Source organism: Cryptomeria japonica, chromosome 4 (genome assembly GCF_030272615.1).
Source record: "Cryptomeria japonica chromosome 4, Sugi_1.0, whole genome shotgun sequence".
Classification (NCBI taxonomy): domain Eukaryota; kingdom Viridiplantae; phylum Streptophyta; class Pinopsida; order Cupressales; family Cupressaceae; genus Cryptomeria; species Cryptomeria japonica.
Window position 1 is genome coordinate 530,461,129 of NC_081408.1, and position 25,107 is coordinate 530,486,235.

A 25,107-nucleotide genomic window follows, 5' to 3' on the forward strand; every position below is an offset into this window, starting at 1 on the left:
AGAATTTTCAAGAGCAGAGCAACAAAGAGCGATTCGTCTAGCGATTCAAAGGGAATTCAAAAATCTTGCAGAGGAATCCAACGATCTTTTTCAATCTATCAGTGAAGAACACTAAGCAGTAATCTAGCAACTGAAGTGGTGTATTGTGGGCGACATTGACAAACCCTAAATTTAGGATTGTGAAGGTATTTCTCAAAATTCTCTCTTATCATGGCTTCTGCATCACACTCTAGTTCTAGTGCACTTGTAGATTCAGCCGAATTTCTTCAAAAGAAAATGAAATACAATGCCCTATCTCAAATACCCGTCGGAGTTATTGTCGAGGAAGACATTTTAGGGTATATAGACTGTAAGTTGGAAGACCTAAGATCCCTAGTAATCCATTCCCAGCTAAGTCTGTTCTGTGGGGATGACAAGAAGATCAAACCTGAGTATAGTATCCTTGAAAAGATGAAACTGCACAATGCGGTATATTTTCTGGAAGAGTTCACAGAAGATCATATTCGCACCATCCTATGCAGAGTGCACGGTGATAAGATGTATCTCGAGCGGACGCATGACATCACACTGGAAGCAATTTATGTTGTCACCGGTTTTTGCAAAACTGGATAGGTACTGGCTTTACGGAAGGTCACCAAAACTGAAGTGACACAGCTCATGGGTTCTGTGAGTGACCAACGGGCAATGACCGTCAACACCATTAAAGATGATCTGGTGAAATATGCTTGCATGGTGATTGGTTACCGGATGTTTTATGCCAGTAGAATGAATTCTGTCCCTGCTGCTGCGGTGAATGCTGCTTATAGAATGATCAAGGAAGCCACTACATTTGACCTCTGTACCTGTCTACAGAAGCAATTGCTGTTAAGTCTGAAGTCCATCAAACAAGACAATTCTCTAAGGTTCAGATTTGGCCAACTTCTGGTCGGCTTATTCTTTTATTTTCAAGGTTATTTCCCTGGAGTAGGTGATGTGCAATGGTCTACTAACCTACCGGTCTCCAAACAAATTAAGGAAAGTCTACAAATAGTGGGAACTACATATCCTGAGGTTCTGAATAAATATTTTGATGAATTCAAGCGGAAGATGAGCCAGAGAATAAGGATATTTGGTGATATTGTGAAGAAGTATGAAGATGACATCTGCTTCACAATAAGGATTGATGACTACATAATGGAAGCAGTGGAACCGAGAAAGGAAGTAGTTGGCCCTATGGGGTATGAAGTGATGTATGACATGTTGATTGGGTATGCCTCTACCTTACTTGCCTCTCCACTGGATGCTAAGAAAAAGAGAACCGATACCTACTTAGAAAGGGTCACACCAGTTGAAGAACCAAAACAAAAAAAGGACAAAGTAGTGCCATCGGTATTTGCATCGGTTACCTCTGCCAGTCCGAAAGTGACCAAGCGGTCACCAGCTAAGAAGAAACCTGAGAACGTATTTGAGAGGAAGCAAAAAACCAAAACCAACTCACCGGAGTCAGAGGACACTGAACCGGAAATACAAACAAAGAAGACAAGGCAATCGAGCAAGAAGGCGAAGTCTACCGGTAATGTTCCTGCAACTTCAGCATCGGTAAATATAGATATTTCCTCTTATAAGCCAATGACGCATTGTCAGATGACATTAAAGAATATTAAGAGGAAAGTGCTTGATGATTTAAAGGAATATTTTGATGATTTTATTGATAGTGAGAAAGAAGAAGTAGAACAAGAAGTCATCAAAGATTTATGTGTTAATGATCAGTCGCCATCTGAGATTAGATCGGTTACACTAGATTCTTTGTATAATAAATGGCGCATTGCCATTGAGAAAGAACAGGAGATCAGGGAGAAAATTTTTGCACAATACTTTCCTGATGCTTCTAATTCAGAATTATTTGAGATAATGGATAAGAACAAAGGCATCTTCTTCATGAGAAGGAGAAGACTCAGGCTACTAGAAGGTAAAGCTTTTGAAGTGGAAAAGGATACTCACATACATGTGAAAGGTGCTGTCAATATGCACTGAGTATCTAAAGCCGCTAGATAGGCTGAACAAGAACCTGACCTATCATCGGGCCAACCGGATGAAGTATTTGACAATGAAGGTGAAAGAGTGATAGAACAACCTATTGATGTTGATGCATTAGACAATGAGGATGTCACTCCTGACAAAGAGAAAGAGAAACAGGATAAAGAAAAAGCAGAGAAAGAGAAACAGGACAAGGAAAAAGCTGAAAAAGAGAAACAGGACAAAGAAAAAGCTGAAAAAGAGAAACAGGGCAAAGAGAAAGCGGAAAGAGCAAGAGGAAAAAGCAAGGCAGGAAGAAAACAAGAGAAAAGAGGTAGAGAAAAAGAAAGAGGAAGATAACATAAAAGAAGAGGAGAAGAGGAAAGAGGAAAGAAGAGGAGAAGAGGAAAGAAGAGGAGAAGAAGAAAGAAGAAGACAAGAGGAAGGAAGAAGAAAGAAAGGAGAAAGAGAAGAAAAAGTAGGAAGAGGACAAGAAGAAAGAAGAAATGGAGAAGAAACAAGAAGAGGAGCAAAAGAAGAAAGAAGAGGATAAGAAAAAAGCAGAAGAGGAGAAGGAAGCAGAGAAGAACAAACAAGCAGAGACTCCTAAGGCAACCGGTGATCAAACCAAACAGGTTGATACCACCAGTCCTATTGATCTTCAATCAACAGATGAGTCTGAGCTGCTTCGAAGCATCAAACTTGCTCAGGAGAGACTGGAAGCATTACGGAGGAAGAAAGAATAGGATGTCATACAAACTGCGGTTGACACCCTTACTAGTCTGATTCTCGGTACCAACCTCCCCAGTACCCATTCCTCTCTCTCTAAGCTCAAACTTCTTTGTACCATAGTGGAGGACCAGGTACAATGTTTGGAAGATGTTGCTGAAGCCATTGCAAAGAAGAACCATGAAAAGGCACTCAATACTGCCTTAGTCAAGCAAATGAATGAACTGCGGACACAACTACTGAAGTAGCAAAATGATATCAGTGTTACTATGGGTGAAGGTAAATTACTGTTGAGTAAAATCTGCCAACCCTATCTATTTTGTGACGATGTGTTAACCAGAAAGCTAAACTCCAATTGAAGTTACAGGCATATATCAACAATTTCAAGATACCATATGATTCATTCACTACCTATGGACAAACCGTTCATCATTATCAGCATCAGACTGCCAAGATGGACTTAGAGATCAGCAACCGGTCTAAAGATTTGCAAGAGTTTCAACTGCTCCTATTGCCAAGACTGCAGATTCTTTAGAAATGTTTTCTCAACCAGGAAGCTATCACGGTAACTCAAGAGATGAGTACCATTGATGCAATGGAAGAACTGGTATTCCAGATGAAGACTGAAAGTGAGGTTGCTACCTCATTACTTGAGTCATGGACATTGGCCATGCAAACTTTTATGCAGGACTTTAAATCTGTTTTTGAGAAATTTCATTCCTTATTGTCATGAACATCTACTCTATTTTGTTACATATGCAAAAAGGGGTTACTTTGTCATTGTTGGCAAAGGGGGAGTAGTGTACATTAAAATTTTGGTGAATGTTACCATTTCATGTACTTTCATGTTACCATTTTGGGAAGTAGTGTACATTGTAATTTCTGCAAAAGGGATAGTGTATATGCTTAGGGGGAGTAATTTTGATTATGGCAATTTTTGTTGTAAAAACAATTAGATGTCAATTTTCTTAAGTGTTGCCATCAATGCCAAAGGGGGAGATTGTTGGCATTTTGATGATGTTTTGATTGTCATTGATGGACACAGACTTTCTTGACGATGGACACACACTTTCTTGATCTATGAGTTATGCTCAACCGGTAATTGTTCCAACCGGTATTGTGTATTATTGAATGTATAGTCTTTAGACTATCGGTATTTTGCAGAAGATGTTTATCGGTCACAGATTGACTGAAGAGCTCAAGCGGTATGGAGACCCCAAGCGGTTCGAGGATCACAAGTGGTACGAAGGACCCAAGCGGTAGTTAACTTTTGATCGGAACACTATGATCTACCAGTCTTCATTTTTGACAACTAGTAATCGGTATATTGTATTAACCGGTATTATTTTGTGATGAGTTACCAACCGGTATTACTCTGTGATGAGTTACCAACCGGTATTTCTGTAATGTGTGATGAGTTATCATCCACCGACACTTTGGCGGTGATTTTGTGCCGTGTTACCAAATGTGTCTAGATGCATTGAACCTAGGAACTTGTAGTCTAATCCTATTGGATCGACATGAAATGAGTTTCCATTATATGGACATCGTGTCTAGGGTTTGCATGAGAGATGTGTGATAGAAAAGGTTATGTGCGATCATTGAAGAGAAGATTAGGTCTGTGTGAAGAGACAGAGTGTGGAGATATTGAAGACTGAAGTAATGCTGAAATGCATTAACAATGAGCTGTCAAGGATCTAACTAAGCATACTGTGCTATTATCTAGATCATTCACTTGTTGATTACTAATATTTTCGACAAGTCTGAAACCCTTAACCGGTAGGCCTAGCAAAGCCTTTGTAAATCCTCTAACAAGGTGGTTCACAACTGTGGATCTGAAATCCTTTAACAAGGTAGTCTTTAACATGACTTATCTCCTAACAGAGATCTAGATTCCTAATAGGATCTGTTCTGGTGAAGAACATTGTATGACCTTAACCGGTCTGGTTTCTATTTTGTAGATAGTTACTTGTGAGTTTCTGCTCACTGTGGTTTTTCCCATTTGGGTTTCCACATCAAATATCTTGTGTTATGGTGATTGTGCTTTTGTGGGTGAATGCTTTGTTTTCTATTTGGTTTGCATTTATCTTAACCGGTTTATTAGTGAAACTGTTGCACCGATTATCTGCTAAACTGTTTAAGAGTTTGTTTACAGTAATTTTTGGTATACTAATTCACCCCCCCTCTTAGTATTCATCAATGAAAATGTTATATCATGAAGATGTTATCTTAAACTGTTGTCAAAAGTAAGTGGGGTTAAAGTTCAATATATACAATGTAACCCTCTTAGGGGTTACTCTAAAAAATAGTTCGGGTTAGGATTCAATATATACAAGAAAGGCTCTCTCTCTCTAAGAGCTACTTTCCGATCTTGTGATGGACTCTTCTTGCCCCTCAAAGTCAGAAAAAGGTACCAACCCGAACACAGGTCGGGGTATGCGAACCGTCTTTGGTTCTTCAAGTTCGGGATGAATGATAGATGTGTTATATTACATCTCTTCAGTTGCAGGTTTAACCAGTTTTGGTGCTATGTTTGCTAATATTCTTGTTCGTACTGCTGCCTTACTGGCAGCAGCCCAGGGTCATCTTTCCTTGACGATTCTTTTCAGGGCATTAGCTAGGGTCTTCTTGTCAGAGGACAAAGAGCAGTATGAGTAGTCATACTTGCGATTGATTACCTTCCACAACCGAAGGTAAACCGGGTCACGTGCTTGTTTTCGTTTGGTTGTCCGAAACATCTTGGAAAAAGCCAAGTATTTTGTTTCAGTTTCTTATTCTATGTTTTTGTAGATGTGGTGAGCCCTACGTTTAGTGTTGAACCCGATGCTTTGATACCATGTGTAACATGCTAGAAATTTAAAAGATATATTAGTTCAAATAGCCGTTGCAAATAGAGCCGTTAACATAAACATAGCAAGTAACATAAAGAAGGGATTTTTTTTTTAAAACAGGAAAAAAGAATAACGATAACTAAAAGATTAATTACATTGAATTAAAATTAAGCATACATGTAAGATTAAGAAATAAATAACTTTGCATGAAATTAAAGAGAGAAAGGGTTTAGAGAGTACTTTGCATTTGATGCTAAGTTCTGAACTTCCAAACTCTGTCATGATATTGGTGAGGAGGGAAAGTATCATTAGGGCGCTTATACGCCCAACGACAGACTGTCTAGTCCCCCGTGCCATATAGTTCTGGATTGGCCTGGCCCTTCGCAAGGAGGTAAAGGAAAAAGAGAACTCAATGCCATTTAAGACTTGGTGGTAGGACCTACACGCTTAGTCGGTCATACACTAAGGGTAACTCCCTACTAGTATGACGCTCTGACTAGAGGTGTATCTGGTACTAAAGATCAGACAAGTGCATACATTATGCAACACCACCTTGGCCAAGGTTTTACACGGTAAGCACGAATTAACGCGCTGTCAATGATCTCACCCTTCTCGGCAATAAGTCCAGGTTCTAGGAGTTCAACTGAAGTCAAAACGGAATTAAGGCCCAACTTTTGTGTTAGCGTTCAATGGATACAATTTTAGAACTCTTTAAGTGTTATCATTTATTTCTTTCTCATTCAAATTGCAATGTTTTATAATGTATCAACCGAATTTCTAGCTTGGGAAATTAGGGGGCATAAGAGCCGCCAATTGTACACACAATTCCTAAGTATGGAATATATCTTGCCAGACATGTCTTTGCTGTCCGGCCTCTTGAGAATGACCTCCCAATAGTGATGCTAACTGCATTATGTACAATAGTGCTCTTCTACCCACCGCCTTCCTAGGCTAGGGTATAGGTTAATCCCTTATTCTAGAGAGGTTAATCTCAATAAAATAAATTTTTTCTAAGAGCTGTCTTGTCTTCTCAGTCTAAGGAAGTTCTGAAATCTTGGATAAGAGGTCAAAATCTTCGTTAAGTTGTCTCGGAAAAGAACACCCTTCCAATGAATGGTATAAGTCTGCACCATTATGTAAAATATGCTTACTAGTGCATGTTAAGGTACGCATACACGGACACACGAGCACAAATACCTTTACGTATACGTCAAGTATTACCAGTTATAAATCACACTGGTACATACTTGCCATATATGTCAAAGTACGTGTGTAAATGTGCATCTGTACCCGCACCCTCACATACACTTAAGCATTATCAGACTCTTCAGGTTTAGGCTTAATTTGTTTTAAAGCAACGTAACTGTAAGATCGTAAGCAGGGGTTTGCAATTATATGCTTAGGTTTTCATAAAGGCTGCTACTGTAGATAGGTTTCATAACAGAGGGGAAGATAAACTTTATAACCCAGCACTGATATAATGAAGAGCCAGTAGTTCCGTTAAAGAACTTAGATATCTATAGTTGCCCAAAATCTTTTTATGAAGGAAGCTGGGTTTTGTTGTTGAAAGAAGCTAACAGCATAGTTACAGCAGAAAATAATGTCTAAATTTGCTTACAATTTGCAAACTGTTCAAACCCTTGTTTAACATCGGAAGTATAGGAAATAATGTCTAAATTTCCTTACAATTTGCAAATTGTTCAAACCCTTTTCTAACATCGGAAGTATAGGTTCTATTATACCTTCACATTTTACATCAGACTTGTAGAAACCGCTGTGTAGGTTTTTTATACACACATATTAATATATACTTCATGTATATACAAATATATATGTATAAAACCTAGTACATCTACTCATATTAAGAGGAACCAAAATAATTAAATGCAGTCACAGCTACATAAGCCCTTCTATATGAATTAAGAGCAGATTGGAAGAGAAATTACTTCCTAAATTACAAAATAACAGCCAGTAATTCTTGTTAACTATAGAATAATGTATGTGTGGTACATATATTTCTTTTCCCATTTTCAAACTCCCTAAACCTTTCCTCGATTCAAACAGTAATAATTATGGTTTCCTACAAATGCTGAAGATACATTACATATTTTATTTTGATAGCATAAGGGTTAACCCTTACCCATTTTGAAACTCTTTCAACATTCAACTACAAAATGCAATTTACTCCAAAAGTTTTCAAGACATAATAAGAAAACATTTATGCATTTTTTGACTTCCTCTATCTATTTTTTTTTCGAAACTAGAATGATAAAAGAAGAATAGTCAATTTCGTAGGGCTACATGATCTGAGAAAGTAGAATATGTCAGAAAATGCACTCAAACGCCCTTTCCAAACAAAACCCTTGATATTTTAAAATGGCTGAGCCGGAATTTGGTAAAATTGCGGAGCAAAACCCTTATTCTTAGCCGTCTAAGAAGAAGAAGAGAATGAAGTGTCGTCCCGTTTTTTTTTTCCTCGTTTATGTATTTGCCAAAACGATTATCCTGCTTGCTACGCCCTAATACAAGGTGGAATTCTCAAGCCGCCCAAGGAGTCACACAAGTCATGCTTATTTCCTCACGTGATCTGCATTTTTCCTTCCTCATGAAGCTTCTCCTTCACACGATAAGCATTCTTGGCACTCAAAACATGCTTCCCGTGAAAAATATCTTTTCCCATTGATATAGTATGAAATGTAGGAAAAATAGTATATATTATGTGCTTTCCAAATTTCTTTTCAATTGATATCGAAATGTATAAGTTAGTATTGTTCATGCGTTTAATCTCTCTTCTTTTTTTTTAATTTGCTTTCTCAATTTTTTTATCAAACCTCCTTATATCCTACAAAATCACGAGGCAAGGTGGAGCGATGTATTATGGTTTAATTAAAAACTTATATCCCTCTCAATATTGTCATAATATATTTTAAGCCAATCACCTAGCAACTTTAGGAGGGACAAACATCATATCTCCCCTTCACATAACCTTCACTTGATTATAGAGTTGCCAATTTAAAGTTGGCAAATAATAATTTATTTAATTAAAAATAAACATTGCCATACAAATTATAAATTGATTAAATATACATTTATTTATATTTATATATATGCGACCCATACACCCTACGAATACCTGACTGTGGTAGTACGTATACGACCATTTATATGTACTCTCGTACCCAGGTATTCATATAGGATATATATGTAACATATATATACACATACATAAATATATATTTATATAATAAAATTAGCATTAGTCCCAACCAACTTGATTAATAACTAATGAAATAAATAATTAATAATTACCTCGAGAAGCGACAAGCCCTAGGGTTATGAACCCTAAATTCTCTGCATTGACCCTCTAGGTTACCTGGCGCACTGGCTAATAAGGTCTGACAAGGTCAACATAGGTTTACTTGGCTAGGTTAGGGTTTTCAAACAACATTGAGTCCTTTCCTTCCTTTCACTTCTCGATCTGATGATACTTTCCCTCCTTTCGTGGAGGACGATGGTCTCCTGCACACACTTGGCCCACGGAAATCGGTTAGATCCAAATCCTGCCTAGTTCTGACAATTAATAATTCATGACAAAAGTAAAACATGATGTCATATTATTAACTATAATTTCATCAATTTAGTCAATCAAAGTACATCAAATCATCATAGAAAGCATAATTATCATCATTCACATATGCACAGTCATCTGAACATATTCATCAATTAAAGCATGAAACTAGACACATTATACATCTTACAAGTATATGAAAAATGCACTAGGGTTAACATGTATCAAGGCGTAAATACTACACAAAATCAACTAGGGGTTTTGGGGGTGATGCCCCAAGTGGGGATGAAGGGCAGTGCCCCCCTTATGGAGGTTTGGGTGCAACACCCCAAATGAGGTTGAGTGGGACTGCCCCTTGTGTGGCTTTGGGGGCAATACCCCTAGCAGTGTCGTGGGGTAGTGCCTTTTGCATGGTCGGGGGGCAGTGCCCTTGTCATGCTACTTGTTGTGGTACAGGCTGGAGTCAAGGGGAGGAGCTCCCACAACCAAGCCCAAATTAAGGCTTTTGAGACCACACAAACCTTGATGGTGTGTTGTCCTCGTTTTTGGATTTTCAAAAATGTGACAACCCCTACAAATTTTTGCTTAAAATGCCTCATTTTTGTCTCCAAGACATGTTTTACGAGGTGCAAAACTCACATTTGTTAGTGTCAAATCATCAAGGGGTGTCTTTGCCATCATTGTCCAAGTTTTGGTAAGTTTTGGCCTTCATTTTCTTAGTTTTGTGCAATTTCGAGTTTCAGAGCAGTCACTGCAAGTTGGAGATTTTACTCTTAAGGCACGCTTCCCGAGGCACCATTTTCGCTTCTTTATGAACTGGACTAATCTTTGGTTCATCCTTGATCCATGTTTCAAATTTTATCACGTTCAGAGTTCGTTTGCTATGTTTTTCCTTCAAATTCGAGGTTTTTTCCTCTTGACTGAGAGTTGGAAATTTTCTTTCTTTTGCAAGTTAGGAGTTTTCTTTTGTTTTTGTGTTGGAGGGTTTTTTTCTAGCAATTACAAGTGAACTTTATAAAAAAAAATGTGTAACTTGTAACTTGCTTTTTTTTTCCATTTCCCTTTTTGTCTTTTAAGTTGTTTGTAGGAACTTTTTGGACAAATTGCAAGTGAATTTAAAATTACAAGTTCTCAATTACAAGTTTAATGAGAACTTGTAAGTATTCATAAAAGTTCCTACTTTGTGCTTTTAAGTTGTAATAGGGATTTTATTTCCCTATTACAAGTCTTTATGTTTTTATTTGTTTTAGTTGTAATTGGGGTTTTATTTCCCCATTGCAAGTTGTTTTGCTCTTTATTTTTGTGCTTTTGTTCCCTAGAAACTTGAATTTGCTCAAGTAAATGAAAAGTGATGCAATTTAAAACTTGCAAAGGGGTTTTAGAAACCTGATTGCATCTTTGGAGGGCATGTTTTGCTTGAAGTTGGAGAGGAAGAACCCGATCTACATCCTTGCTCTCACAAATCCGATTTTTGTGGCATTCTTCCCTTGAATCCGTCCCACATTTTTGCTATGCTGCTGGAAATCATTGGTAGTTGCCACGTTTTTAGAGAAAATGGTTTTGGCAAACACATCTTGCATTCATGGAGACGTTTTTTGAATCCGTTTTTGCTGAAGTTTTTGCCACGTTTTGGAGCTTGAAATTCGACCTTGTTGCCACATTGCAAACACGTCTTGCATTTTTCCTCCATTGTAGAGTGTTTGAAGTCAAATATACTTCTCTTTCCAAGCCATTTTTGTGGAGAGGTTTAAAGGCAAAACCGATTTGTTTGTTGTTTGGAATCCCAACGTGGTGGCTTCCTTACATATTTATAAGAGCATTACGGTTTCTCCCAAGTTCATTTGTTTTGGTCTAGGGCATTCTTCAAGCAAGATTTCAGGTTTCTATATGATCTTCCCAAGTTGTTTTGCCCTTTGAATACAACTTGTGAATTTGCAAAGTTTTTCCCTTCATTCATTTTTCCCATTTAAAGTCTATTTGCAATCGGAATTTTAAAACCCAATTGCAGTTGTGTCTTCACTTGCACTCAGCCTTCCAAAACCCGAAATTGTTCCAAAATGCACTAAAAAACACTTGAAAATAAGTCTTAAAGGTCCAATTACAAGTGCAAACTTGTAGTTACCCATTACACATATGAAGTTGCATGTTTATCCTCCATAATTGCAAGTCAATGCTCTTGTTTTTCCACGTATGTAATGTAGTCTCCAAAACCCGAAATTGAGCTTTGGCCCCACTTTTGCAGTCCCTTTATCCCTTACCTTGTCAGTCTTGTTTGCGCACACGACCTACCAAATCAATGAATTAAGGCATGGGCCTTATTTTGCAAGCAGATTTCAAGATTGGAGGATGATACAAAGGGAGAAAAACAACATGACTGAGCCACACAAGGAGATGGATAGGTGACATGAATGGTTGAGAGCATAGGATGCGTTCAAGATAGAGATAGGTTTCTTACTTCAGCCTTACAGAGAACTTCCCTCCTGAAAAGTCAGTACTACCCCAAGCATGTGAGAGGTTGAAGTTTGCTGGTTAAAGACAAAGACTATCAAGGGTGCAAGTTATTGTTCTAGTTCAAGATGTCATTTACCTCGATCATAGAGCATCCTGAAGCAGCATGAAGATTTTCAAAACAGAGGATGATGTAATTAGAGTCATGTCTTTAGATGCATAGAATAGATACAAATTACATATAAAAACAAAAATTGTAATTGCAAGTGTCACTTTTATTTGCATTTTTGTAAAATGTAATTACATGTAAAACAACTACAAGTTGAGTTAGATTAGGATTGTAGTTGGAGTAAGTCATGTTGGTTGAGAGAATTTCTCAAGTTAGTTAGGAGAGGAGCCTTGGGTGTCTATTGTAATAGAGATCTTTTGGCATTGCAACAAAATTTTGCCAGTTTATATGTGCACTCTAAGACTTTGAGCTTAGATGTAAATTAAATTGCTTTCAATAAAAGAGGCAAGTTGTTATGTGATGACATTTTCTGGAGTTGATTGTGATTTTTGTTATATTGTTAAAGAGGTATTTAAATTCAATCTTGCAGACTTTGAGCTGCTAATTGTTTTTGGAGATATAGGTTTGGTTTTCAGACTTGGTCTTGCAGGCTTTGAGCTGTTTATCACGTTTGAAGCTAGTGTAGAAAGCTCAAGTAAGGAGATAACTTGTAGACTTTTTGCTGCTTTTATTTTCAAGACTTGTGTATGTAAGGTGAAGTGCATCATATAGACAGACTTTGAGCTACTGCGTGTTGTACATTATTATCATTTTGAGAAGGTTGATAGGACAGTAGAAGTGTTGAAGACTTTGTGCTTTCATTTCTGTTTTCCCGTCCTAGGGAAGTGATGAAGGTCTTTGCGCTTTCATGGAAACTTTGCTTCCCTTTATGTTCCAAAAATCCTACAAAAAAAAGTCCCATTTCTGTATTTGCTGTTATTTATTTCCAATTGCTATTACTTTTCTATGAAGAGAAAAGAGTATAGTTTTTCTTGAAAGAATAAGAAAGACTGCTCTCTCACCCATATTAGATTAGTTTAGTTTGTAGATAGGGGGAGCCTTCCCTAAATTAGGAGAGTATCATACTCACACATTGTAGTTGAAACCATAATTTTGTACATCCCCCAGGTGTACAAAATTTTCAACCAACATGGTGTATGCCATTTTCACAATTTAATTACTTTAGGAGCAAAATTAGGTGTTTGGCACGTTGTTGTTTATAAAAGGGCTTTAAAATCATATAAAACTTTTAACATCACATGAAAAAAAATTATACTCATTTAGGCAAGTAAATAATTGTGAGTAAAGTAACTTGTGAAGGCTTTTGGCCTTTTGGCTCGTGAGTACTCATTAGTTTTGTGAGTTTTTCAACTATGCTTGGAAGCTTTGGGAATAATCAAGTCTCATGTAGATGTTTATATTGTAGCTAGTAGTGAATATTTTAAAACTAATGAGTGACTATTATTAAATTTTTTATGTGCATTATAAATTTTCAATTTATAGTTATACTTGTGACCTATCTTGTTATGGGTATATTTTAAGAGGCTGAAAATTCTATGGTAAGGAAATCTTTTATTAAGTTTTTTTAGTGGGGCCAACCATTCATCTTATATATCTGTACATTTTGCCTTTTGTTTTTAATTAAGTATGTTTCTTCATTGGATTTAGTTACATTTCTACATTTCTTATCATTACCATTTAATATATGCACGCACTTGCATTTTCTTTCATGGAACATTTGCTGATATAGCTGCTTACATTGTTAATTTCTTGCTGGATTGTTTTAGGTCGTAACAGGGATAGGAACACATTTTTTGATTGTAGATTTCATTTAGCCAACTTGTATGGTGCATGAGAGTGCATGTGTGGAAATTCTCATTGTTATCTTTTAGGATGATTTTGACAGCCTTTTGTATGTGCATTTCATTTGTAAGCGATTCTTTTTATCTAATTATATAAGTAGTTTGCTTCAAGTTGACATTTTATTAGAGAGCATGACAACATCGTGTTTACTGATTGGCAGATCTTAGTAGCCGATCCCTTTGAAAACACCTTGGTAAAAGGCTTATATGATGAGTGGTTAGGCCAACCTGGATCAGAGACAGCGGAAAAGTTCATGCATACAGAATATCATTATCGCGAAAGAAGTTTAAACTCAGAGTTGGTTAATTGGTGAACGATAATTCATATTTAGGGTATGAAAATTTTCTTTAGAAAAAGAGGTGACTAAAATGGTATCCACAGGTGAGTAAATCCTATGAGTGAGTTTCAACTCATATTCATTGTATTCTCTCAAAAAATGAAATGTGTATGATAATAATATTAGCTAGTGGGAAAGTTGCAATTTCATTGATTTATCTGTTCTAGACATTATTCTTATTCTCATACATCTGTGACAATTTTGTGTCTCGTATATGAAAGAGGAAGTAAATTATTCCCTTTCAGAGCTACCATAAATATTCCCAATTTTCCATTCAAATTCTTTTGAAATTGATTTCATGCTTCTCTTTCAAATCTCTACAATGGATCATTAATGAAGCTTAATGATTGCTTGCATAAACTCATTTAAAAGTAAAATGATGGAATTCGGTCCTTTGGTATAACTTGCGAAGACAAGATAGGAAAAACACAAGTTCATAAAAATATCTATAAAAAGGATGTTTTATGGCTTAGCTTTTGTCATTCGGTGCAAACATAGTCTTGCAACTTGCTTTGACTGTCCATACAAGAGACATATCGTGCTTTAAAACATGCCCAGTGTTTTAACTACATCAGGATGTCTTTGTTTATTGGTGTTCATCACTTATGATAGAAAATAAAATCATATACGTACCAAAAGTTTGAATCTTGGTTTGATGGAGTCCTACTTCGGAGGGTTAATATAACCAGTGCGGAACATGCTAAATAAAAAATGCTCTCAAGCTAACTTAGGTCTACATGGGCAAAATAGGGTTCAATATTTAGGCAAGTGGGAAAATCATGCATGTAATGGGGCAAATGAGACTACTTCCAACCATTTAGATCATATACTACACAGCTTGGGTGTAGGAAGGGATTAATGGCCCGTCTTCAAGCAAGAGCAAGCAACCTAGATGTGGACACAGCTATATAGACTTTGATCCAACGATAGGGCAGGTAAATTCCAACCTTCAGTAGGCTTGCTTTCTTGGAGGCTAATAGACAACCGAAAGAAAAAATGTTATGGCAAATTGCATTCACATCAAATACCTTATTATGTGAACAATTTGCATAAGATGAGCAAATGCGAGAAACTGAAGGGTGAGTAAGTATGTTTTTGATATTAAAAGCAGCAAAACAAGGGTGAATAAGTATGTCGATTAAGATTGTTATAATTAATTGAGATATCCTTTTACTAGGATGGTCAAAGCACTTTAATGGTGGGCAATGGTACTGCATATATTCACGTTTTGATACTTTTTTATAGATTTAACTGTTTTAATTAATTGCAATCTTCAAATGAATAAGGGCCCTTGTCATAATAACTTCTCACAAGGTAGGTACGTATAATACCTTCAATCTATTGCTCAAAAGATTTTGCTCCCTACCTAAGATCGATTTTATTGTAAAAATAGATGTAAGTAACAAGCATTGAGCAATTATACAATTGTGTAGGTGTGACTGTCAAAAAAGTATGGTACAAAGATGGTTAAGTATTGAGATTGATATTTGAATAAGTTGGATTGTTTAAGAGTTTTTGTAATGAATTTTTTTCAGGACATATAAAGGCTAGATGAGAGGCCAACTGTTGTCCAGAAAACAGTACAGAGGTGCTTTTAAAAAAAAAACAAAAAACAAAGTGATAACTTGCACCTCTGTAATGTCCATTTCTAAAACATTTCCTATTTTTACCTTTAAACAATAATTCTAACTCAAAAATGACTTTTATTTATATTTATAAATATAATGTAATAATTATTTTAATATATTTTATTATATTATTTAGTTTGATCACTTTGATATAATTCTGAAAATAAACCTACCTTGATTTTCTGTTATAATTCTCCTTTCTATTTGTAGCTATTTTTCTTTGAATGTTTGTCCTTGATATCTAGACAAGTTATGGGTTTTTGTTCAATAACTTGATAGGAGAAGGGCTTTCATTCTTAAGTCTCTTAATTTGAAAGGTTTTCATTGTCTTTGGCTTTAATAATTACTTCAAAAGGCATGATATTCGTTCCCAAGTGATGCCTCTTCTTAGTGAAATAATTTCTCCCAAGATTGCTTGTTGTTAAGCAACAACTCCAAAAACTGTTATCTCATTCATGCTAAGATGACATAACATGGTTTAATGCTTATTGATTCCGGGCACTTCTACAATTAAATTATATTCTTTACTAGTAATACTCACTAATCTCAGTTTCCATAACATCATTGCTCCCTTAATGATCTTATCATCATATGTGTAAGCTTTAAGATCATGAAAACTTCCAAGTCATTGTTGTGAAGTTAATCTTTGAATTTGCATTTGTTGATCATGATCCCCCAAACCATTCCCTCTATTGGTATAAAACTATTCAAAGATTTAAATATTCTGTCATGGTTGTCATTTTGTTTTTTGCTAAAAAATAAAGAAGTGTGGCTGGAAACCTTCTTGCATCATTCCCAAATGCCTCCTCAAAAAGTTGGAGGTGCATTTTCAACCTCTTCTTTATGGTTATCCCAAAGGGATAGGAAAAGCTGAAAAAATAGCTAGGAACAATACTAAGAAGAAGATAATAGTTATTATGACCTCTACATTAAAATTCCAACCAGCCATGTTACAATATTGATTCCTTCTTGAAAGGTTTTGTGTTGTCAATATTTGGAGTGGATCCTTGACTATCTTCATGCATTGAGTGGCTTGGGTTTCTTGAATGTGTACCAACATTCTTTTCATCTCCATCCAACTTGGCACTCCATTTGAAATGCCTTGAAGTATCAACTCCTTCCCATTATGTTGGAAACTTAGTTCCATCTTCTAAAAATCTTTGACAGCATCTACCAATAGAATGAAACTATTGAATGCCCAAAACTATATCTGTATCACCCATGCCTAACACATCAAAATAATCCTTAACTTGATATCGTTCCAAGGATAAGTTAGGCTATTGTATTTGCCTCTTACAAGGAATAATATGGCCATCCACTAGCTTAACAATAAACCCATTAAAGTTATTGGTACCTAAGCCTTTCCTACACCCAAATATGTATCCATGCAACTACGAGTAGCCCCATTGTTAATCAACACTATCACCTTGTGACCTTGCAAGACTCCTCAAATCCTAATTGCATGGTACTTGGGGACTTTAGAAAGAGTAGCAAGAGTACCTCATGGAATCCCCTTTTCTCTTCCTTTGTACTCTATCTCATTAATCATAGCCCTAAACTTAGGTCCTATCTCTAAGTTTGCCTCAAAATGAACCTTTATATAGTGTATTTTCCTATGGCTCTCTACAAGAAAAGCACTTCTTCCCATGAACCTCATTCTTAGTTTTTTCACCCTTTTGGTTTTAGAGGCAATTCTATTGATTAAGGGATATTATTTTGGAAGGATTTCTCATGCAAATATGTTGGTATATTCTTGGGCTGAAATTTGTTCTTGGTGGTTGAGTCTTCCAACCACAATGCCTTTTGAATTGCATCTTGTAGAGATGGAGGGTCAAGAGTGCTTACCAATCCATAAAGAGACTCTGTCAAACCCTTAATGAACAAGGGAATTATTTGTTGGTAACATCCACCACCATGATTGAAATTCTTTGAAATTTTGCCACGATTCATTATTGATCCCTATTGCCTCAATCATGTTAATTCTTTGAAATGTTGCTTTATATACTTTTGATAAAATCTATCTATAAGTTTGTTTAAATTCAACATACGTTCCAATTAGTTGACGTTTTTGTGTGATTATTCCATGATGTTACCACACGTGCAATCCCATCCAATTGAAGAATAGCTAACTTAACGGCTTCCTCTTATATCATATGACTAAGTGAGAGATGTATCCAATTTTCGGACCCAAGCTCTCGTTGTGGCTCTTCTTGAACCATCAAATGTGGGAAGTGACATCTTGCTTAATCTTCGTTGTAGGCCTCTATTATCTTGTGGCATGGATTGTTTTCCCCTAAACCCATTCCTAGCATTACATAATTTTATGAAAGGGATATCACATCTAAAATCGTGATCAATCCTTGAATATTCATATACACAGGCCTCAAAGGCTTCTTGATTTGACTCTTTTCTTGAGGTGGTTCTGTTCTAGGTAGAAATGTGGGTTGAGTAGGATGTCATGTTGATCCATTTCTATTGTTATTTATGGTTAGTCTATTCAAATTAGTGTCACTAACTTCTATCCCATCGTTTTGTGTGTTTTGATGAGAATTATTCATGTATTGCATCATTTATATGAGTAATCGATTGGTTTCCTCATGTTGTTTTAGCATTTGTTCACATCTTTCAACCATTTATTCCATAAATATCTGCCGCTCAACTTGATCAACCATCTTGGTTTTACCACCAATTTTCTTATTTTTCTCTTGTAATTCTACCTTTATTTTTTTAATTTCTCTCTCCAAAGCTCTTTGAGCCCTTTGGCTCAAAGGTTGGCAAGATTGTTGTGTTTTGATACTAAGTGTAATGTCCCTTTCTAGATAATTTCCTACTTTTGCCTTTAAACAATAATTCTAACTAAAAAATGATAGTTGTATTTATTTTTAAATATAATAATAAAAAAATTTGTTTATTAAAATAATCTCTTTTATCACTTTGATATTGTTTTGAAAATAGACTTAGCTTGTTTTTCTGCTATAATTTTCATTTCTATTTACAACTATTTTCCCTTGAATGTTTGTCCTTGATATCTAGATAAGTTTTAGGTTTTGAGTGAATAAATTGATAGAAGGGTTTTGTCCTCTTTGGCTGTGGCAATTACTTACAAAGTCGCTGATATTCATTCCCAATTGTTGCTTCCGTTTTAATGAAATGATTTCTCCTTTATACCCTATTGGTGAAAGTGTCACCAACACTCGTACGATTGCCGCCCTTGGAAAACAAATTTAATTTTAATTAAATTATTTTGCTAGTGCTACCTTATGAATATTGCTAGTACTACCTTTATGAATATTGCTAGTACTACTTTTATCGTATTATTAACTACAAATTTTATCACATGGGTGTTACTTTATACTTTAATTACATAGTTTATGATTTCAATATCTTGTGGTATGTGGCTTTTTGGCGGGGGCATGGCAATTTCAAACAACACACCATCTTATCACATGTTCTTCACGTGTCTCTCTTCTAACTGTCAAGGCAATGATCCTTCCACATAGGTTCTTTTTATCATCTATATAGGTCTATTTTGATGGATGTTTTGGTGAGAAGGTTGTAAAAGTATTGAGCATATTATACAACTATATAGGTGTGATTGTGTCAAAAAATATGGTACAAAGTGGTTCAATATTGAGATTTATGGTTCAATAAGTTGGATTGCTTAAGAATATTTGTAATGATTTTTTGAGGACATTTAAAGGCTAGATGAGAGCACAATCGTTGTGTTTAAAATATTACCAAAGGATCTTTTACTAAAAAATATGACATCTTGCACATCTTAAATGACCCACCATCCTATCATGTCTTCTTTGTGTCTCTCTTCTAACTCTCCCAAAAATTAAGAAAGTAATGATCCTTTCACTTGGATTCATTTTATCATCTATATAGGTTTATTTTGGCGAGAAGGTTGTACAATATATTTGCAATGGAAACAATCAAAATATAGTGCATGTAAAATTGAACTAGTTGATTTCTTCTCTTACCAAAACATTGGTGTTTTATACAACTTCCATTAAAATCTCATCAAATATTTGGACCTTATGTTTGATATGAAAATTGGATCTTGACACAAATGAGAGGTTAAATTTCGTCACTATTAACCAACAATGTGCAAAGAATTTGAAATACAAAGAAAAGTGTGGTTCTCAAAATTTGTGGCACCTAAATTTTTTCCATCTAAACCTACAAGATCACACAAATTCCCTCCACAATAACCTCTCTTATTTTTAAAATCTCCAATCTATTTGACTATGGCAACAATTTTTAAAAAGCTGGCAAAACGCATCATTTACATTCGAATGAAAAGCTGCAAGCAAGCATAATTGTTTTTGTGCATCATGGTGCTAACACATCCAAGTGGGAAGGTGAATGGTAGGAAAGGTCCTATTTTGCACCCCAATATCTTAATAATTTTTGTTATACACTAATTAAAATATCTTAAGAGCACTAATTGTGAAAAATTGTTGAACGATGACAAACTATTTCTCCAAATTTGTGGAACAAGAATTTTTTTTATAAACTTATAGGGTCACATAGAGTCCCTCTGCTATAACCTCTCTCATTTTTTAAAATCTCTAATTCATTTTGATGATGGTGACAATTGTTCAAAAGTTGTAAAAAGTGTCAATTGCATTTAGCGAAGAATTGTAGATAAGCATAATTTTTTGTTTGTATCATGAGGACAAGTTATTAGTACCAAAACATTAAATTGGGAAGCTAAACATTAGGAAAGGTCTTATTTTGCACCTTTTCTATCTTGATCATTCTAGACTACACTATTCTGACACATTATCTTAAGATCCCTAAGTGCAAAAAATTAATTTATTTATTGTAATTCTTGGAACCTAAAAATGCTCCAACTGAACCTATAGGTGCATGTATGGTCTCTCCAAAATTAGTCTTGTTTTTTAAATCTCCAAGTTGTTTGACCATGGCAATAATGTTTCTAAAGTTATAAAAAATGTCATTTATGTTCAATAAAAGTTGTTAAGAGGCATATTTTGAATTCTTCATTCATGGGATTGAATCAACTGCATTAACATGTTGGTGTGGATGCTAGGAAAGTACCTATTTTACACCCCCATCTATCTCGATCATTTCGAGTTACAATATATCAATGAAATCTCTTAGGAGCCTTAAGTGCAAAAAATATGAAACTATGATGGACTATTTATCAAAATCAATGATATGACATTCCATTTGAAAATAGGTGCATGTAGGGTCCATCCACAATAATCTCTCAATTTTTTAAATCTCCATCATTTTATCACGGTGTCGATGTCTCAAAAGTTGTAAAAGGCACAATTTACATTTAGTAAAAAGTTACTGGGAGGCATATTTTACATTCTTCTTCTCATTGAGCTAAATTGACCATGAACACATTGAAGTGGGCGGTTTAATGTTAGGGTGAGCGTTGTTTTACAACCCAATATCTTGACCGTTTTGGTTACACTACCCCAATGTGTATCTCGAGAGCCTTATGTAGACATCTAAAAATGACTAATGCATTTTTATCATGTCACCTTCTCATTAATTCTTCCATCCATATTAATTAAATATTTTTAACTATTTAATGATTTCATCAGCTCTTTCTATCCATAATTAATTATTATTTTTAATTTAATCAATTTTACCATTTTTAGCCAATATTAATTAACTTCATTTTTTAAAAATAATTAAATTATCTAACATTTTCCTTTCAAATTAAATAAATACAAATAATGTATTTATTTTTCCCACCTCAAATGAGTAAAATTAATATTTTATTTATTTCCTCTATGCATTTTCACCTTACTTTATCCTTCCACATCATCAATCCATGTGCATTATGGGTCTCAAAGTCTCAATTTTTTGCAAGAATTGATCTTGCAATTTAATGTTTACCATTGATAAAATATGATGCAAGGCATATAAATAAGACCTTCAATCACTTATTTTCCTTGTAGCATTTTTAAGCACTTAACTATAGGCAAATTATCACACAATTGTCAAGTATAAATCCTTCATCATTATATGCTATTTTGAAGAGCAACCCACATATCAAAGCATTCAAGAAAATGTCAAGAAAAAATGGAGTCATCTAAGATATTTGTGTTAGTATTACAGTTTGTCATTTGATTTGAGCATAGATTGTAGACTTCACTTTGTGATTATGTGAATTGTGAGTTTGGATCTTGCATTGCATTGTTTCCATTAATTTGATTCACAATTTCATACCTTTCTCATTTTGGCATGATCATTGGGACCCACATTTCTATTTGATCTATGTTTTTGTAGGTTTTGTAACCTTATCATGTTGTTTTGTTTAGCGTTTTCAATGATTTTACTATATCTTCGAAACGACTACAAAATTTTCTACAAATTTTTAATTGAAGGTTAAGGATCATATCAGGAGCTTGTAGTTAGGTTCAGATCATAATTTTTGAGTGAGTTATGATGGTTTTATTATTTTTAATTAATCATAATTTTTGATCACAAATCAACAAAGATTTTGGAAAATTTTATAGTTCTAGAAAAGTCTCAAAATCATAGAGGGGCTTTTTGTTTACATTTTTTTATTTTGAAATCAAATAATTAATAAAAAATTAGATCTCTGAAAATTAGGGATTTTTCATAAATATACTTTCTAGGGTGCAAATTAAGGAATTTTCCTTTTTTTTTTACATTTTTGGAAAGCTTTAAAAATTAAATATAGGTATCTTCTTTAGAATTATTTTAGGTAAAAAATATTGCAAAATAATCGGATCTTGTTTGAATAGATCAAAAAAATAAAATTGTAATCGTGTGATAAGCTTATTATTATTATTATTTTTAATAAGCCTCTAACATAGGAAGTAGATGCCATTTTCATTCATTAAAAAATAGAACATTACATCTATGGAGAGAGAAAAATGATAAGAACATTAATCATCTCAATCTGAAAGGCGAAGAACAAATCTCATGAATCTTCACAAAGTCAGCAAAGGGAATAGTCATATTCCTATCTAATCCGTCTCGATAGATGCCAAGAGCTTCAACAATCCTCCTTATAACCGCTCGTACTCCCTCCTTATAACATTGTTGGAGCAATATGTTCGCCACCCTTACTGCCTTGTATATTTTCCTTGTTGCTTACGCCACCATAGTGGAAAAGTGCTCCAAAACGAGCTCACCATGGATGTGGGAATCAATGTAGAAATGATCCCCTAAGATGTTTTTGATTGTTTGCAACAACGAATCCTCCCTGACCACAAAAAGCCTCTTCAGTTGGGCGTCAAACTCCTCTAAACCACACAAACATACTACTCAAAAACAAATTCTCCTCGCCATATCTCCACCTAAAACCTACACAGAGATATGTATCTATTCCTTTTGGACACAACAAATATAAAAAGCCTAGATGGACATTCTAGATACTACATGACTCGTGAAAGGATCATAATCCTATTACTGCTATTATGCGTAAATCTCTGCTATTTTGGGGAAATATCCTTGCTATTTGCCAAATCTACCAAGGAACCTATTAATGCCAATTTTGTCTGAAAGGTACCCTGTTCTTGATGACCAGAGCTGTGCCACCTCATCCCTCCAATTCCACAATATCCGTTCCAAATCTTCTGAATTCCATATCTTTTCTTTTGTATCAAGCTCAGCGTAGATATTGGCCAATTTGTCCACAAAACGGTTCACTTCTCTAGACACATGAGCTATATTCACATTCTCCATGTAATTCATTAAATTATTAACAATCTGCAACCATTTCTTGAGTTTCCAATTGTGAACAACATTTTTGCTAACCGCGTTAACACAGAGTAAGGAATCTCCCTCAATCTTGATCTCCTTAAAACCTTTAATGATACAAAGATTTAGACCACATGCCAATGTTTCAAATTCTGCTTCATTATTCGAAGCAATCCCAGCCTTCCTTGCTAAGGCCCAAATACATTCACTTTTATCATTTCTGATAACACACCTTGCCCTAGCTTCCCTTGGATTACCTTTAGATGCTCTGTCAAAGTTTAATTTGAACCTACTTGCACCTGGCGTGCACCATTTAACATCTTTACTCTGCTTACCTTGATTCTGTGAGATTTGAATTGATGGTCTGAACCTTCCCCACTTCTTTTGAAGTTCCGAGTCCCAGCTGGAAAAGAAATGATTCTTCTTCCCCTTTTGATTCAAATTAACCACTTCACAAATTGCCACCTCAATTTTCTTGATCAAATCTCGAGTTTGGAGCAACTTGTCTTGGAATATTCTATGATTACGTTCCTTCCACGAGTGCCATGTTAGAAATGATGGGGCAGAAATCCAAACATCACTCAATACATTCCCCTTAACTACATCCAACCAACTCAACAAAAAATGAAAAAGAGAATATTGTCTAACTCCCATCCAACTAAGCAAATGACATAACCAATCCCAAACTTCCTTCACATAAAGACAATTAAGCAAAATGTGGTTCATAGTTTCACCGTGGATAAAGCATAAGCTACACACACTAGGACCTTGAATTCCAAGTTGCATAAGTCAATCACTTGTCAAAATATGCCCATGTAGTGTTGTCCACAAGAAAGTTCCTACCTTTGGGAGGACAAATCTATGCCAACACAATCTCCTAGGCCATTCCATAGGGGCTCCACAAATACTTTGTATTTAAACCCTCTTCATAGAATAATCACCTAACTTCGATCCACTCTAGATCACCTCATCCTCTTCAGTAGATAGGACAATCCTCCTCTTGCTTAAAGCTCCATTCACCACATGTCAAATCCCACTCTAGGATACCCAAATCCTCTAGATTCCTCCATGAAAATTGCAGACCCGAAACATCCTCTACTCGACAAACATAATCCGTCACCCTCTCCCAAATTCGACCAATGACATCCTCAATCCATCCCAAATTCGACCAATGACATCCTCAATCCATCCCAAATTTGACCAATGACATCCTCAATCCACTCTGAGTAATTAACTAAATTTGTCAAAGCCTCCTCTTCGTTCTATGAATCCAACCAAAACTTTGCCCTTTTATCATTGTCAATTTTCCAAGTTATATGATTATTGATGATGTCATGGCTATCCCAAATAAAATTCCAAATAGTCAAACCTCTAACTGCATTTGCCTAGGTTAAAACTCTCATAGGATTATGCTTGTCTAAATATTTCCTTCTAAGAATGATTGTCCAAAGTTTATTAGGCTTGGCATAAATTTTCTAGAACAACTTAGCACCTAATGCCAAGTTCTTTCTGCATCTTCTTTAATCCCGCTCCTCCAACCTCTTTGGGAAGGCACACAATATCCCATCCTCTTAATGGAACTTTCTTAACCTCCTTCAAACCTTCTTATAGGAAGCGTTTCATCATTCTTTCCATAAAACTAATGGTCTTGGAAGGCATTTTGAAGCACAACATCAAATAAATAGGAAAATCTTGTGATAAGCTTATATTTTCTTTACGTATATTTTATTGCATCATACCATTACTTTATAATTATTAAAAGAGATATTATCATAAATAATTAATTTTTGCAATTTATTTCTTTACCTTTGATTATCTTGTTTGACATATTTTTGCACTTGATTTGATGTTGATAAATGCTAGCTTGGACCTCATCATATTGGATCAAGGGCTTTCAAACACAATTAGAAAGTGTTAAATCTGGGCGCACTTGTTCTAAA

General features: G+C 35.2%; 1 protein-coding gene across 1 annotated transcript in view; it reads left to right on the forward strand.

Moving 5' to 3' along the window:
- Window positions 1-14,134, forward strand: part of LOC131069050 (protein NAR1) — a 74,257-nt gene extending 60,123 nt beyond the window's left edge. Inside the window, exon 12 of the mRNA XM_058004362.1 lies at window positions 13,644-14,134. Coding sequence (XP_057860345.1) covers window positions 13,644-13,796 — 153 coding nt within the window. The 3' untranslated portion in view covers window positions 13,797-14,134. The remainder of the gene's footprint in view (window positions 1-13,643) is intronic.
- The last annotated feature ends 10,973 nt before the right edge of the window (window positions 14,135-25,107 follow it).